A 12,279-nucleotide genomic window follows, 5' to 3' on the forward strand; every position below is an offset into this window, starting at 1 on the left:
CCCTGAGCGCAGTCTAGGGATGGATGTACAGGCGTGGCCATAAGTAAACGGAGCACGCTTCAAAGTGCAATCACCCTTTCTCCATTGGTAATGAAGAAGCGCTGTTTGTCTACAAGAAAGCCCACCAACCTCTGCTACCAGCATGTGCATACCACTGCTGGAAATTTGAATTAGGCGACATGTGAAAAATGTTCGAAGGCAGTTGCGTGCTCCGTTCACTTTTGTCCACACCTGTACACATGGAGGGGCCCAGAGCTGTTTTAAAAAGGGTATGGATAAGGACATTGATCCTACTCTCGGTGGTGCGGTCAATATTATGGTATGGGAGACCATATTGGATTCCGCTCAAGACCAGGGCCATGACGAGGCAGATAGTGTTGTCCTTGTGCATGCCCTCGCAACGTCCAGTGACACGTCGTACCATACGGGCGATATTGAGCACGGACGTGCGTAGAGCAGCAATGGTGTGGGTGGGCTTGCCATCACGCTGTACCCAGAGGCCAAGCACTCGGATGAGTGATTTTCTTCTCTAGGGTGGTTGTGAATTTCGAGCATGATTGGGCCGGGGGAACGATATGGAACCTTGAATACAGACGATTTATGATTTGCCGGTGCAGATTGCATACCGCTTGTCTGACCAGAATGCTTGACCTCAGTGATGACTTTGTGTAGGGCTCGCATTCTGGCGGCGAGGGAACCCTCGGGTTGACCAGATGGTGGTGTCATCCACACAGATGGTATATCCGATGTCGGAGAGTGTAGAGATAGTTGAAACTTGGTTCAGCGCGAAAGACGAACACTGAGAAAGGAAACGACACACACGGAGCGCTCCGTGTGTGTCGTTTCCGTGTGGGTCGTTTCCTTTCTTTGTGTTCGTCTTTCGCGCTGAACCAAGTTTCAACTATGTCCCACCAACTAGCCCAGCACGAAGTTTTGTTAGAGTGTAGACAGCTTGTGGGCGAGAGCGCCCATGGCTGTATTGAACAGCAGTGGTGATAGGGCTGCGCCTTGTGGAGTGCCCTTGTCACGTGTTTGGTCTGGTGGATCCAATGCCTATAGTGGCTGTGCGGGCAGTGAGGAAGGTAAAGATATATTGGAACATGCGAGATCCACAGTGTATCTGATTTAGACCTCCTAGGACTGCAGAGTGGGAAATGTTGTAAAAATTAAGGGGGGCACTTTGTTGACCTAAAGTGCAGTGAAGCGAAAGCCTTAAGCGCGGTGTTGCTGCTTGTGTCACTGACGTGTGGTTAAGATGTTAAGCTTCGCCTCTAAGAGTGAAATGCGACAGCGTCTTGCAACGCTGCCAGGGAGTCCACAGAACGCCATCGCCTGTTCGGTTGTGCGCAATTTTTTGAGGAAAGAAAACGTCTCCCATACCTCGGTGGACACCTGAATCTCCCCGTAACAGGAAGGGAGGAAGATGGGAGTGAACGAAAACACCGTATTCACTGCGCCTTTGTTCATTCCAAACCATCGAGCTGGCATGGCGGAGTGGTAGCATGCTCGTGCCCTGGTTCGATTCCCCAACTCGACCAATTTCCTACTCAGTTTTATTTATTTATCTGGTCTGACTAGAAAGGTTAATTGTGCTACTTGGTCAATTAAGCAATTAACTGACCTCAGTCCCACTTACTTGGAGCATCACTATACCATCCCTTTAATTGGTTTCATGGTTACTAGCCAAAGTACAATTGGCCCGTTTGAAATTCGCGCACTGTGACGTCACGACCATTTCGACCAAATGAACAACGTGACATTTCTGTTGGTAACTCCTGCTTACAACGATGAGGCATTAAAGGCTTCTGCCTTAACTCTTTCCCTACCACGCCCATTAAGCATCATTAGCCCACTAACGATCATTTCATGCCCCGATGTCAGAACCTTCTGCATTGTTAATGAACACGCTGCAGATATAGCTTGTAGGCAAGGAAACAAAGTTTTGTTTCCGATGTAGTTTTCTTTTGTCCCGCGAGGGGGCACTTTATAACGCACTGCAAAGAAATGAAGACGTGGACCTGCGCACATTGCCCACCATGTTGCCCGCAGATGACACCTTCGGAGCCTTCCGCATTGCTTACAGGCACGATGCACATCTGGCTTGTAGCCACAGAACTGAAGTTTCATTTCTGATATAGTTTTTTTTGCCCCTACAAAACTGCATTTTTTTAATGCGCCACGGAAATGCGGTACCATCAAAGTCGCTTGGCAGCCTCCACATGCGCACCACGCGCTCTAAAGCATAGCAAATCTCAGGACTCCGTTTTGTCTGCGAGTGATTTAATCGGCGGCCTGTGCAACAAGGAGCCTGATAATGTTGCAAGGCGCTGAAGATGATTCAGTTTTCACATCGGTGATGACGGAAACCAGCCTGAAACACAGGTGGCCGCGCTCCGATGCACAACTATAGGGTTTCCACTTATTGTTTTGTAGCAACAATACTATTCAAGATAGAAATGATTTTTTTTTTTTTTGTGGAGAGTGGCCAATAGAGTAACAAACATTTTGCATATTTCAGAAATTTTTTAACATTTTTTCCTTTTTAAATACAAGCGTGTCTTTGCAAGTCTTGTTTAATTTTTTCCTAAAATCTCGTTTTTAGCAAATCAAATTTTTTTTGCAACATACAATTTGTTGTTTAAACTTATATGAATACACGTTTATTCAGCTCTTTTTATGGGTATTGCAATAAATATGAATGCAATACTTTTTACAGAAAAAAAAAATGTACTGAAACCTTTTTTTTTACATCAACTGAGCATGCGGCAAAGTCACTGCTAGAATTGTCATTTAAAAACCTAGCTGTATCGTCCGAAGATTTCACCTGAAATGGGTTGTCAGTTGTTAGTAGTTTTAACTTTGCTTGCAAGAAGACACCAAGAATCTTTTGCCAAGTCCCTCCCTCAGAAATTATTGCCCTCAAGGGCCAGTCTGGTTTGTGAGTTTTTACAGTGAAAAACGCGTCCAAGTTAGACTTCTTGCAAGTTTTTATGCCTCGAAGGAGGCAGTCAAGTTTAAGTTCTTTGCAGAGCTTCATAGCAGTTAACTTTGCTTTCCTAACAGCTGATGTCTTGTGCTCGTCAAAAACAGAGCTGATGGTTTCTAATGCCTTAGCTTTGTACAGGTCCTTGGAAATCACAGCAAAGCCCCCCTCTTTGTCAGAGGTCAGCGCTTGTTTCTTGTCCCGGTGTTTTGTGCTGTTCCGTCACAAATTAATAACCAACATGCCCAAGCTGCTATCCTAGGCCACGTCGTGTCCAAGGACGGTGTCCTTCCGGACCCTGCCAAGCTCCGCGCAGTTGCTGATTTCCTGAAGCCCGTGTGCCTGAAAGAACTCAGAAGCTTTGTTGGACTTTGCTCCTACTTTCGCTGGTTCGTCCAGAGTGTTGCTGTCATTATCGCCCCATTTACACAACTTCTCGTCGGCAGCCATGACTTATCAGCCTGGTCTCCTGCGTGCGACGAAGCTTTTGCAACGCTACGGCATCTGCTCACCTCTCCTCCGATCTTGTGCCATCTTGGTCCTTCCGCGCCTGCAGAACTCCACACGGACACCAGTGGCATCGGTCTCAGTGCCGTTCTTGCTCAGTGGAAACCGGGCTTCAATGTGTACGTCGTTGCTTACGCCAGCCGTGCGCTCACAAAAGCGGAGGCAAATTATTCAATCACGGAAAAAGAATGTTTGGCGATTATTTGGGCGATAAGGGCACCCGTTCGATGTCATCACAGATCACCGTGCCCTCTGCTGGCTGCCTTCTCTCAAAGATCCGTCTGGCCACCTTGCTCATTGGGCTCTTCATTTACAAGATTACAACATTCGGCTCATTTATCGCTCAGGTCATCAGGTGCCGACACCCTTTCACACTCCCCTATGCCCCCTGACCCTGATTCACCATCTATTTCCGGCCTCACACCTTTTCTTGACGCCATTGATATGGCTTCCGAGCAGCTCGAGGATTCTTGGATCGCTTCCATGATTTATTTCTTAGCCAACCGTTCAGCGCACCCCCATTCTAGAGTGCTTCGTCGTCAAGCCCATCACTTTGTCGTGTGTCTCATCGTTCAATGGGCCAGGAAGACTTGTTATTCATAATTAAATTCAAAGGCGCCAAACCATACGCACACACACACACAGGAGAAGAAAGACGAGACAGAGCGCCTGAGACAGAGGCGCTCTGTCTCGTCTTTCTTCTCCTGTGTGTGTGTGTGCGTATGGTTTGGCGCCTTTGAATTTAATTATGAATAACTACCAACTAGCCCAACAACAAATTCTTCTAGGAAGACTTGTGCAACGAAGGGGTCACAACTTTCCAATTATCTTTGTTTAATACCAACAGTTTCAAATGGAGGACCGTCCTTCATCAGGGTATACATATGGTTGCAAACATCAGGGTATACCCTGATGAAGGACGGTCCTCCGTTCGAAACTGTTGGTATTAAACAAAGATAATCGGAAAGTTGTGACCTCTTCATTTATATATATATATATAGTGGAAGCAGTCTTCACTGCTTAATGGACCAGTAAAAACCTTCACAATGAAACGATCACATCTGGAATGATTATGTGGGTTTATTTACCAACGGTTTCGGACGGTGGGCTGCCCATCCCTGTTGAGAGTGCTGCAATATGGTAGCACACATGCGCAGTCACGTGGTATTTTTTAATATTTCGCAGATCGGTTGTTTCTAAACCTGCTTTACAACCTAGTGTAACACTCTTGGCACTAAAATGAATATTTGAAAATTTGCATTATTCATCTTAGTTAATTAACTAATTAAGCAGAATATAAAAAATATTCTGAGGCGCGCCACATGATGGCAAACAATGTGTCGTTGATTTCAGAGGGCTGCAGTGTACTGCTTCTTTCTTTTTAAATAAGTTACGTGAAACACTCTGTATATATATTCTGTCAACGCAGGAAGCGGCCCTCCACTTTGTTTATGTTTATGTTTATCGGGGTTTAACGTCCCAAAGCAACTCAGGCTATGAGGGGCGCCGTAGTGAAGAGCTCCGGAAATTTCGACCACCTGGGGCTCTTTAACGTCCACTGACATCGCACAGTACACGGGCCTCTAGAATTTCTCCTCCATCGAAATTCGGCCGCCGCATCCGGGATCGAACCCGCGTCTGTCGGGTCAGTAGCCGAGCGCCGTAACCACTGAGCCACGACAGTGGGGCTGTGTGTATATATGTGTATATCACAAAGAGATAAACGTACTTGGTTGCTAGAGGTATAATGCGAAATTGAGAAAGGCTTCATTTAGGTAAGCATTTATTGCGAGTCGACGTCGCCCAACTTCATTGCCATCATCATAAGCCTGCCTCTGCCCATTTTTCTACACATAGTTGACTGCTAGCAAAATCCCACAAATAATATACTAGGCCTTGCGTAAAATGAGTGGGCTGACAACCGCCAAGAGCCGCCATGGTATGGCTGCTGCGTGCTGACAGGTCAGCTGCCTAAATGCGGCATCATGCAGCACGTTGTGCGATGATGCAGTCGACAACGGGCTGTGGACTTGACTGGCAGCGGTCCTCTCTTTTTAGATAGTAACTACGATTGTAGGCGCATTGAAGTGGTTGGCTTGCGTAGCTTAGGCCACAGTGGACCAGAAGAAGTAAAAAAAATGTCAGCTTATTTGGGTATTGAAATATACCTGCGCTTAAAAGACACGGACAGAAAGAAAGAGACACACACACAAAGCGCTGGACTTACAACTGAATTTTTATTCGGGAAACACTGCTCTTTATGCACACCAGCAGCTGATAAAAATGGAAGATGGTAACACCCGGATGATAAAAATTGACAACTGTCTCGTCACATGTCCAGTCCTACCTTCCCTTTTGTAAAAATGCCCTTTCCTTTGATAGCAGTGAAAGGGACGTGCTACTCACACATGCAACCCCACTGTCCGCTATGCTCATGGCTTCAATTATTTCACGCGCCGTTTGGTCACGGTTCCTGCTTACTATCTTCGTCTCGTTATAGGAAGGTACACATTTACACTCTTGACAATGAACAACCAAATTCCCATCGCCCTTCCGTTCCATGTTCTTCCGATGTTCACGGAGCCGCTCGTTCAAACATCGCCCCGTTTGGCCTACATATGCTTTGCCACATGTAAGCGGCAACCTGTACACCACACCTTCTGCGCATGCGACCATGGGGACTTGGTGTTTCTTTTTACACCCCTTAGCTTTTCTTTCTGGGTACGTTACTATTTTGCATAAGTTTTCCAATTTGTCCGGGGCTGAAAAAACGACCCTAGTTTTTACCTTCGAAGCAATTCTTTTAAGATTATGGGACAACCCATGAATGTACGGAATCACCACCGTTTTCTCCTTTTGTTTTGCTCCCTCCTTGCTAGGCACCGTACCCTTTTTGCCTAGCAAGGAGGGAGCAAAACAAAAGGAGAAAACGGTGGTGATTCCGTACATTCATGGGTTGTCCCATAATCTTAAAAGAATTGCTTCGAAGGTAAAAACTAGGGTCGTTTTTTCAGCCCCGGACAAATTGGAAAACTTATGCAAAATAGTAACGTACCCAGAAAGAAAAGCTAAGGGGTGTAAAAAGAAACACCAAGTCCCCATGGTCGCATGCGCAGAAGGTGTGGTGTACAGGTTGCCGCTTACATGTGGCAAAGCATATGTAGGCCAAACGGGGCGATGTTTGAACGAGCGGCTCCGTGAACATCGGAAGAACATGGAACGGAAGGGCGATGGGAATTTGGTTGTTCATTGTCAAGAGTGTAAATGTGTTCCTTCCTATAACGAGACGAAGATAGTAAGCAGGAACCGTGACCAAACGGCGCGTGAAATAATTGAAGCCATGAGCATAGCGGACAGTGGGGTTGCATGTGTGAGTAGCACGTCCCTTTCACTGCTATCAAAGGAAAGGGCATTTTTACAAAAAGGAAGGTAGGACTGGACATGTGACGAGACAGTTGTCAATTTTTATCATCCGGGTGTTACCATCTTCCATTTTTATCAGCTGCTGGTGTGCATAAAGAGCAGTGTTTCCCGAATAAAAATTCAGTTGTAAGTCCAGCGCTTTGTGTGTGTGTCTCTTTCTTTCTGTCCGTGTCTTTTAAGCGCAGGTATATTTCAATATGGTAAACCAACTCGCCCAAGAAACCACTCTGCTTATTTGGGTAATTAGGCCAAGTGCTGATATGTGCACTGGCATGACGTCATTTGTCAGTTGTATCTATGACCTACTAGGTGGCACCAGGTTAGCAACTAATTAACGGCCCACTTTTTCCATTTAGCGGCTGTGGAAGCATCATTCGAATCACAGTCCAACCGCTGCTGCTCATTCCGCTTAGCTCTGTGCGATTGGGGGTTGTGCCACCAATTTAGCGCCCCAGGTTCAGCCTGCCACAAGGTATACTATTTTTAAGTGGCTGCAGTGGATACATAGAAATCGTTTGTATGTCGCATCCACACACAGCGTAATCTTGTACCCTATCAGAGACCCGAAAATAGAGATGCCGAGGATAAGGACAAATTATGGTCGTCAAGCACAGTCTTTTCAAGTTATCAAAATTCTCAATAGAAGAGATATAAATATAAATTACAGTAAACCCTTCTCCAATTTCAAAAATGAATGTAAGGGAGTTCTTTGTGCATGCAAGCATGTTGTAGTCCATTTTTTTTTTTCACTATTAATGATTTTGTGTTCACGTCTGTGTACTCTTTTTTGTGCTTGTATGTCCATAATGCCTTGTTTTTCAGTAGGCTAGAATAAGCCTTGAGTAGAACTTTCTTATTTGATTTAGTGTTTCATGTATAAGTCTTGGTCTTTGTTTTTTATTTATATACTCATCGTACATTTACGATGCAAATTCTCATCAAGTGCTTCGGTCTTTTTTGCTGAGTGTGTATGTATTTTGCTCTGTATAATGCTTACTTTTGTGCCTACTTTTCTTTGATTTCGTTTTACGTCCTTATCAACGATACTGTTTTGTACTGGCCCACCGGACTTTTGTAATTTACATGTTTGTTGTGTAGTAGGGGGCTGAGGCCCTGTCAGGCAACATTGTGCCTTTAGCCTCAGCCCCTTCTTAGCCAAACGTCTAAGCAAGAAATAAAAGAAAAAGAAAAACTGGCTTCAGACAAACACAGAATGTCCAAATGTGGGCGCACAAAAAACATGACAGATATATCAGCTTGTGCCGGAGCATCTGACATCGTTCTTGTGCCTCTGGTTTGTGACAGTGCTGGGGTCCGTCACTGACTGGGCTGTGCGCCATTGTGGCGCTGCGTTCTGAGAGACTTTCCACAGGGGGTTTCAGGCGTTGCCAGGGAGGGTGCACTGCAGCTCAGGTTGCTGCTTGTGTCCGCCTTGTTCCATTCTGCGATAATCGACCACTGACGTCACTCCTGGCGGATAGAATGAGAGCATTCAGTCAGATTCTTCGGCGTGAGCATGAATCCAAACTGTTAGACTTTTTCCACCGAACGCAGTGGTACTTGGCTACAAAATCAAGCTGATTACTAAGGTTCGTACAGGTATGGCATATTGTGCTGATTATGGCTACAAACAATATTTGTTTGCAGTACTTCTTTTTCTTTCCATAGCTGTGTTTTCTGAAATAGCATTTGTCTTTGTTTGAACTGGCTTTACTCATATTCAAGGTTATTCAAAAATTGTCTAAATACTATTCGATTCACAACCATTTTTTATTATTCGTATGGCAACCGGAAATTTTATATTCTTGCACTCATCTTTCTACTAGGGCTGTGCGAATATTCTAACTTTAGAATTTTTTTTTAACAGCATTTGCTTCTATTCGCACCACAATTTTACTATTCAAACAGGAATCAAACTGCACCACTTCTAAATTGAGCACACTAGCCCTATTCTCGTCTCGAACCTTGTCAGACCAGAATTCCACAATTAGGTGAGGGCGAAAACGTGAATGCTAGTTGGAAAACAAGGAAACTGCGTGCAATTTATCACAATTACGCCAAAGGGGAATTAGGTTCTGTAGCAGTTTGTTTTTCGCTTCGGTTTCTGTTTGAGGCTTGTTTTTCAAGGTCATGCGGTCTTCAGAAAAAGATGAGCGAAACCAGACATGATAGGGTTAATTCTCTGCTTTACTCTCCCATGTCACCGGGTTCCTGGTGCAGCGGTTAAGCGATGTGCCACTGGCAGCTGCTGCCACTGGTCGGTGGGGATTGTGCGATCCTGGCTGCTCTTCCTAAGCAACCTTTTATTTCACCTTATGCACAACTACTACAAGTATCAAAATACATATCTTTCTCGTAATCAGGCACGTGCGATAACAGAATACTCATGCCATGACGACACGTTCATGTATTCCCACTTTCCCTTCGTGATCAGAGAATGGAATCGCCTTGATCCCTCAAGCATAACTGCAGCCACATAATCTCAGTTCACGTCACGGATAGAACCCTTATCAATTAACCAATAATGCAGTTTCACTGACATACTCAAACCGCCTCTCAACACTTCCTTAGATTGTTAATTAATCGTGAAGAAAGTCTCTTTGTTTCTTTTTTTTTTCGCTCCTGTGTTCCCATGTGCTCTAATTGTATTCCATATGGAAATGTTCCACCTGACTCCTAGACATGTATTTTTCTTTTTCCTTGCTAATGTTTGCCTTTCCTTTTATTTTGCTTTTTCCTTTCTGTTCACCTGTGTTTGGTTTGTATTCACTTTTTTTGATAAATTCCAGAGAGCACTCCTCAAATTTTTATCATGTTTGTCATTTTTGTTCGCCCACCTGCTCCTGATGGGACTGGCAGTGTTGTAAATAAATAAATGAATGAATGAATAAACCTCAAGGTCGTGGGGACAAACATGGGATAAATCTGAGTTTGCGGGTGCTCGAGAGGCAAGTTGAAAGAGCAGCGACAACATGCCTGGTGATTCCCTGGTTGTGTGGTGCAGCCATGCTGTCGCTGGTGCTGGGCCAGTCGTGTGCCAAGGTGCTGGTCGGGGACCCCCACCAGCAGATCTATGCCTTCCGGCACGCAGTGGACGCCCTGTCCTCCGTGCCGGCCACACACACCTTCTGCCTCACACAGGTACGTACATGCTGCCACCACCACGCCGGGATGGCTGCTGCTGCTGCTGCGCGAGTGAAGAAGGACGAGAGAAGGAAAAGCGCCAACTCGCAACTGGGATGTAATCGAGAGCGGAACGAAAGAGGAAACATAAGATGCAAAAAACACACACACACAAGGCATGACACATCTCCGCATGACACATCTGGCAAAAAACCAATGCATGAACAGGTTACTTTGGAGACCCAAGTGGTGACGATAAAAAATTGAGCTCTCTATTGGACAAGCCTACTGATGTGTGACCAATGCAGTTAGTCTAAGCGTATGCGGAAGACCTCCATTAGTTCACAAACTAATGATGCTGCTGTATCTTGGCAGAAAGGATATCCCTACAATGAGAACAGTTTAGGTGCTGGAACCGAGGGCATAGAGCATTGAAATTGGTGATTGGTGTGCATACTGCATATTTACATGACTGTAGTGTAAGCGCCGACTGTGCAGGCGTGTAGAGGGAAAAAAAGTTAGCTGTGGCTTAGCTCTGGTTAAGCCTGAGTGATTGCGAAAGCAATAGCTCCCTGGCTGCACTTGCCTCTGCTGGTGGTTTGGCATGGCTTTGCCTTTTTTAAGGCGGAAGCCTTTAATGCCTCATCGTTGTAAGCAGGAGTTGTCGACAGAAAATGTCACGCTTTTCAATTGGTCGAAACGCTCGTGATGTCACAGTGCGCGAATTTCAAATGGGGCCAATTCTACTTTGGCTAGTAACCATGCAACCAATCAAACGGATCGTATAGTGATGCTCCAACTAAGTGGGACTGAGTTTAGTTAATTGCTTAATTAATCAATTAGCCTAATTAAGGTCAGAAGACAGAGGAAAAGAAAAGACGCGCGCCGCAGCGACAACAGCGTCCGCGGAAGGAGACGCTGCTGGAAAAACAGATAAGTACGAAGCCGCGTTCGCTCCACCACCACGCACTTCCCCACTCAGTTCGACGTTGCTCGTTTCATATACGTTGTGTCGAACATCCTAGACAGTTCCAACATTTGACAAGTGAATGACAGAACACGATGGATAGAAATACAATGATATAAATATGAAATAGCCTAATTAACCTTTCTAGTTAGACCGCATAAATCAATAAAACCGAGAACGAAATTGGTCGAGTTGGGGAATCGAACCAGGGTCTCCGGAGTGCGATACGAGCACGCTAGCCACTCCGTAATGCCAGCTGAATGGTTTGGAATGAACAAAGGCGCGTCTAGCTAATACGGCGTCTTCGTTCACTCCCATCTTCCCCCTTTCCCTTACGGCGAGGTGCAGGTGTCCACCCAGATATGCGAGACAGATACATTTCCTTTCCTCAAAAAATAAATTTACCGTCCAGCAAGGCGTACAGCCATTCTTACAGGCGAAGCTTAACATGTTAACCACACATCAGTAACACACGCAGACAGCCAATGGACGCGTCATTCGCTGGTAGCACTCGAATCATCATTCACAACCACATTCGTGGCAAAATGCTGTACTCAGGCTTTCGCCTTGCACCACTTTAGTCGCCAAAGTGACTCCTAATTTTTTTGCAACTAAAGGATTTACTCTGGACTAAGCGGAGCTCGCCTGCGGCGCCCCGTTTATCCTCTCCTCACGCGGCGGGCCGAGGAGGCTGTCACGTGGTAGCCGCCGCGCCGAGCGAAGGAACGACTACGGCCGAAGAGACGAGTTGGGGCCCTTGCTCTCCTCTGGTCGTGACGTCACGCTGTCACGTGGTCGTGCGCCGCAGCTGGACTGGAGCGAAGGAACGACCTCCACTGACGGCAGAAAAGTGCTAGCAGTATTGCTTTTGCAATAAAAACGAAACAGCGCCGGGTGGCAGTTAAAGGGACACTGAGGAGAGCACTATTAATATATTTTTTATAGCAAAATCCGATAGTTCGGCATGTCATGGCTTTGTTGCCACTTGGCCGGCAGCGAAAAATGCATTTATTTCTAAGAAATTTGGATTCGAAGTTGAAAAGGTTTTTCCCGCCGCTGTGATTCAAACTTGGGATTCGGCTATGACGACAGAGGACTAAGTGACGTGAAACATGACGTGACATGACGTGATGCAGACTCCGTGATTTCTGGCGGCCAGCAGTGCGGCCTAGCAGCAGCCGAAAAGAAAGCTACCGCCGGCCGCACGTTGAAGGCATCTATCGGCTATTGCGGCCGTCGCTACAGTCGCTTCGCTTACGTTTGCACCGGCGTTTTG

The 12,279-nt window shown here is 45.9% G+C and overlaps 1 protein-coding gene across 4 annotated transcripts in view; it reads left to right on the plus strand.

Annotated features, from left to right (window-relative positions):
- LOC149324964 (F-box DNA helicase 1-like) overlaps positions 1-12,279 on the plus strand; it is a 218,746-nt gene that overhangs the window by 149,420 nt on the left and 57,047 nt on the right. For all 4 annotated transcript variants that reach the window (XM_089562718.1, XM_089562715.1, XM_089562717.1 and 1 more), the window contains exon 12: positions 9,918-10,054. In XM_089562718.1, the coding sequence (XP_089418844.1) occupies positions 9,918-10,054 (137 nt within the window). The remainder of the gene's footprint in view (positions 1-9,917; positions 10,055-12,279) is intronic.

Source organism: Amblyomma mixtum, chromosome 10, assembly GCF_055824585.1.
Source record: "Amblyomma mixtum isolate Tamu chromosome 10, ASM5582458v1, whole genome shotgun sequence".
NCBI lineage: Eukaryota > Metazoa > Arthropoda > Arachnida > Ixodida > Ixodidae > Amblyomma > Amblyomma mixtum.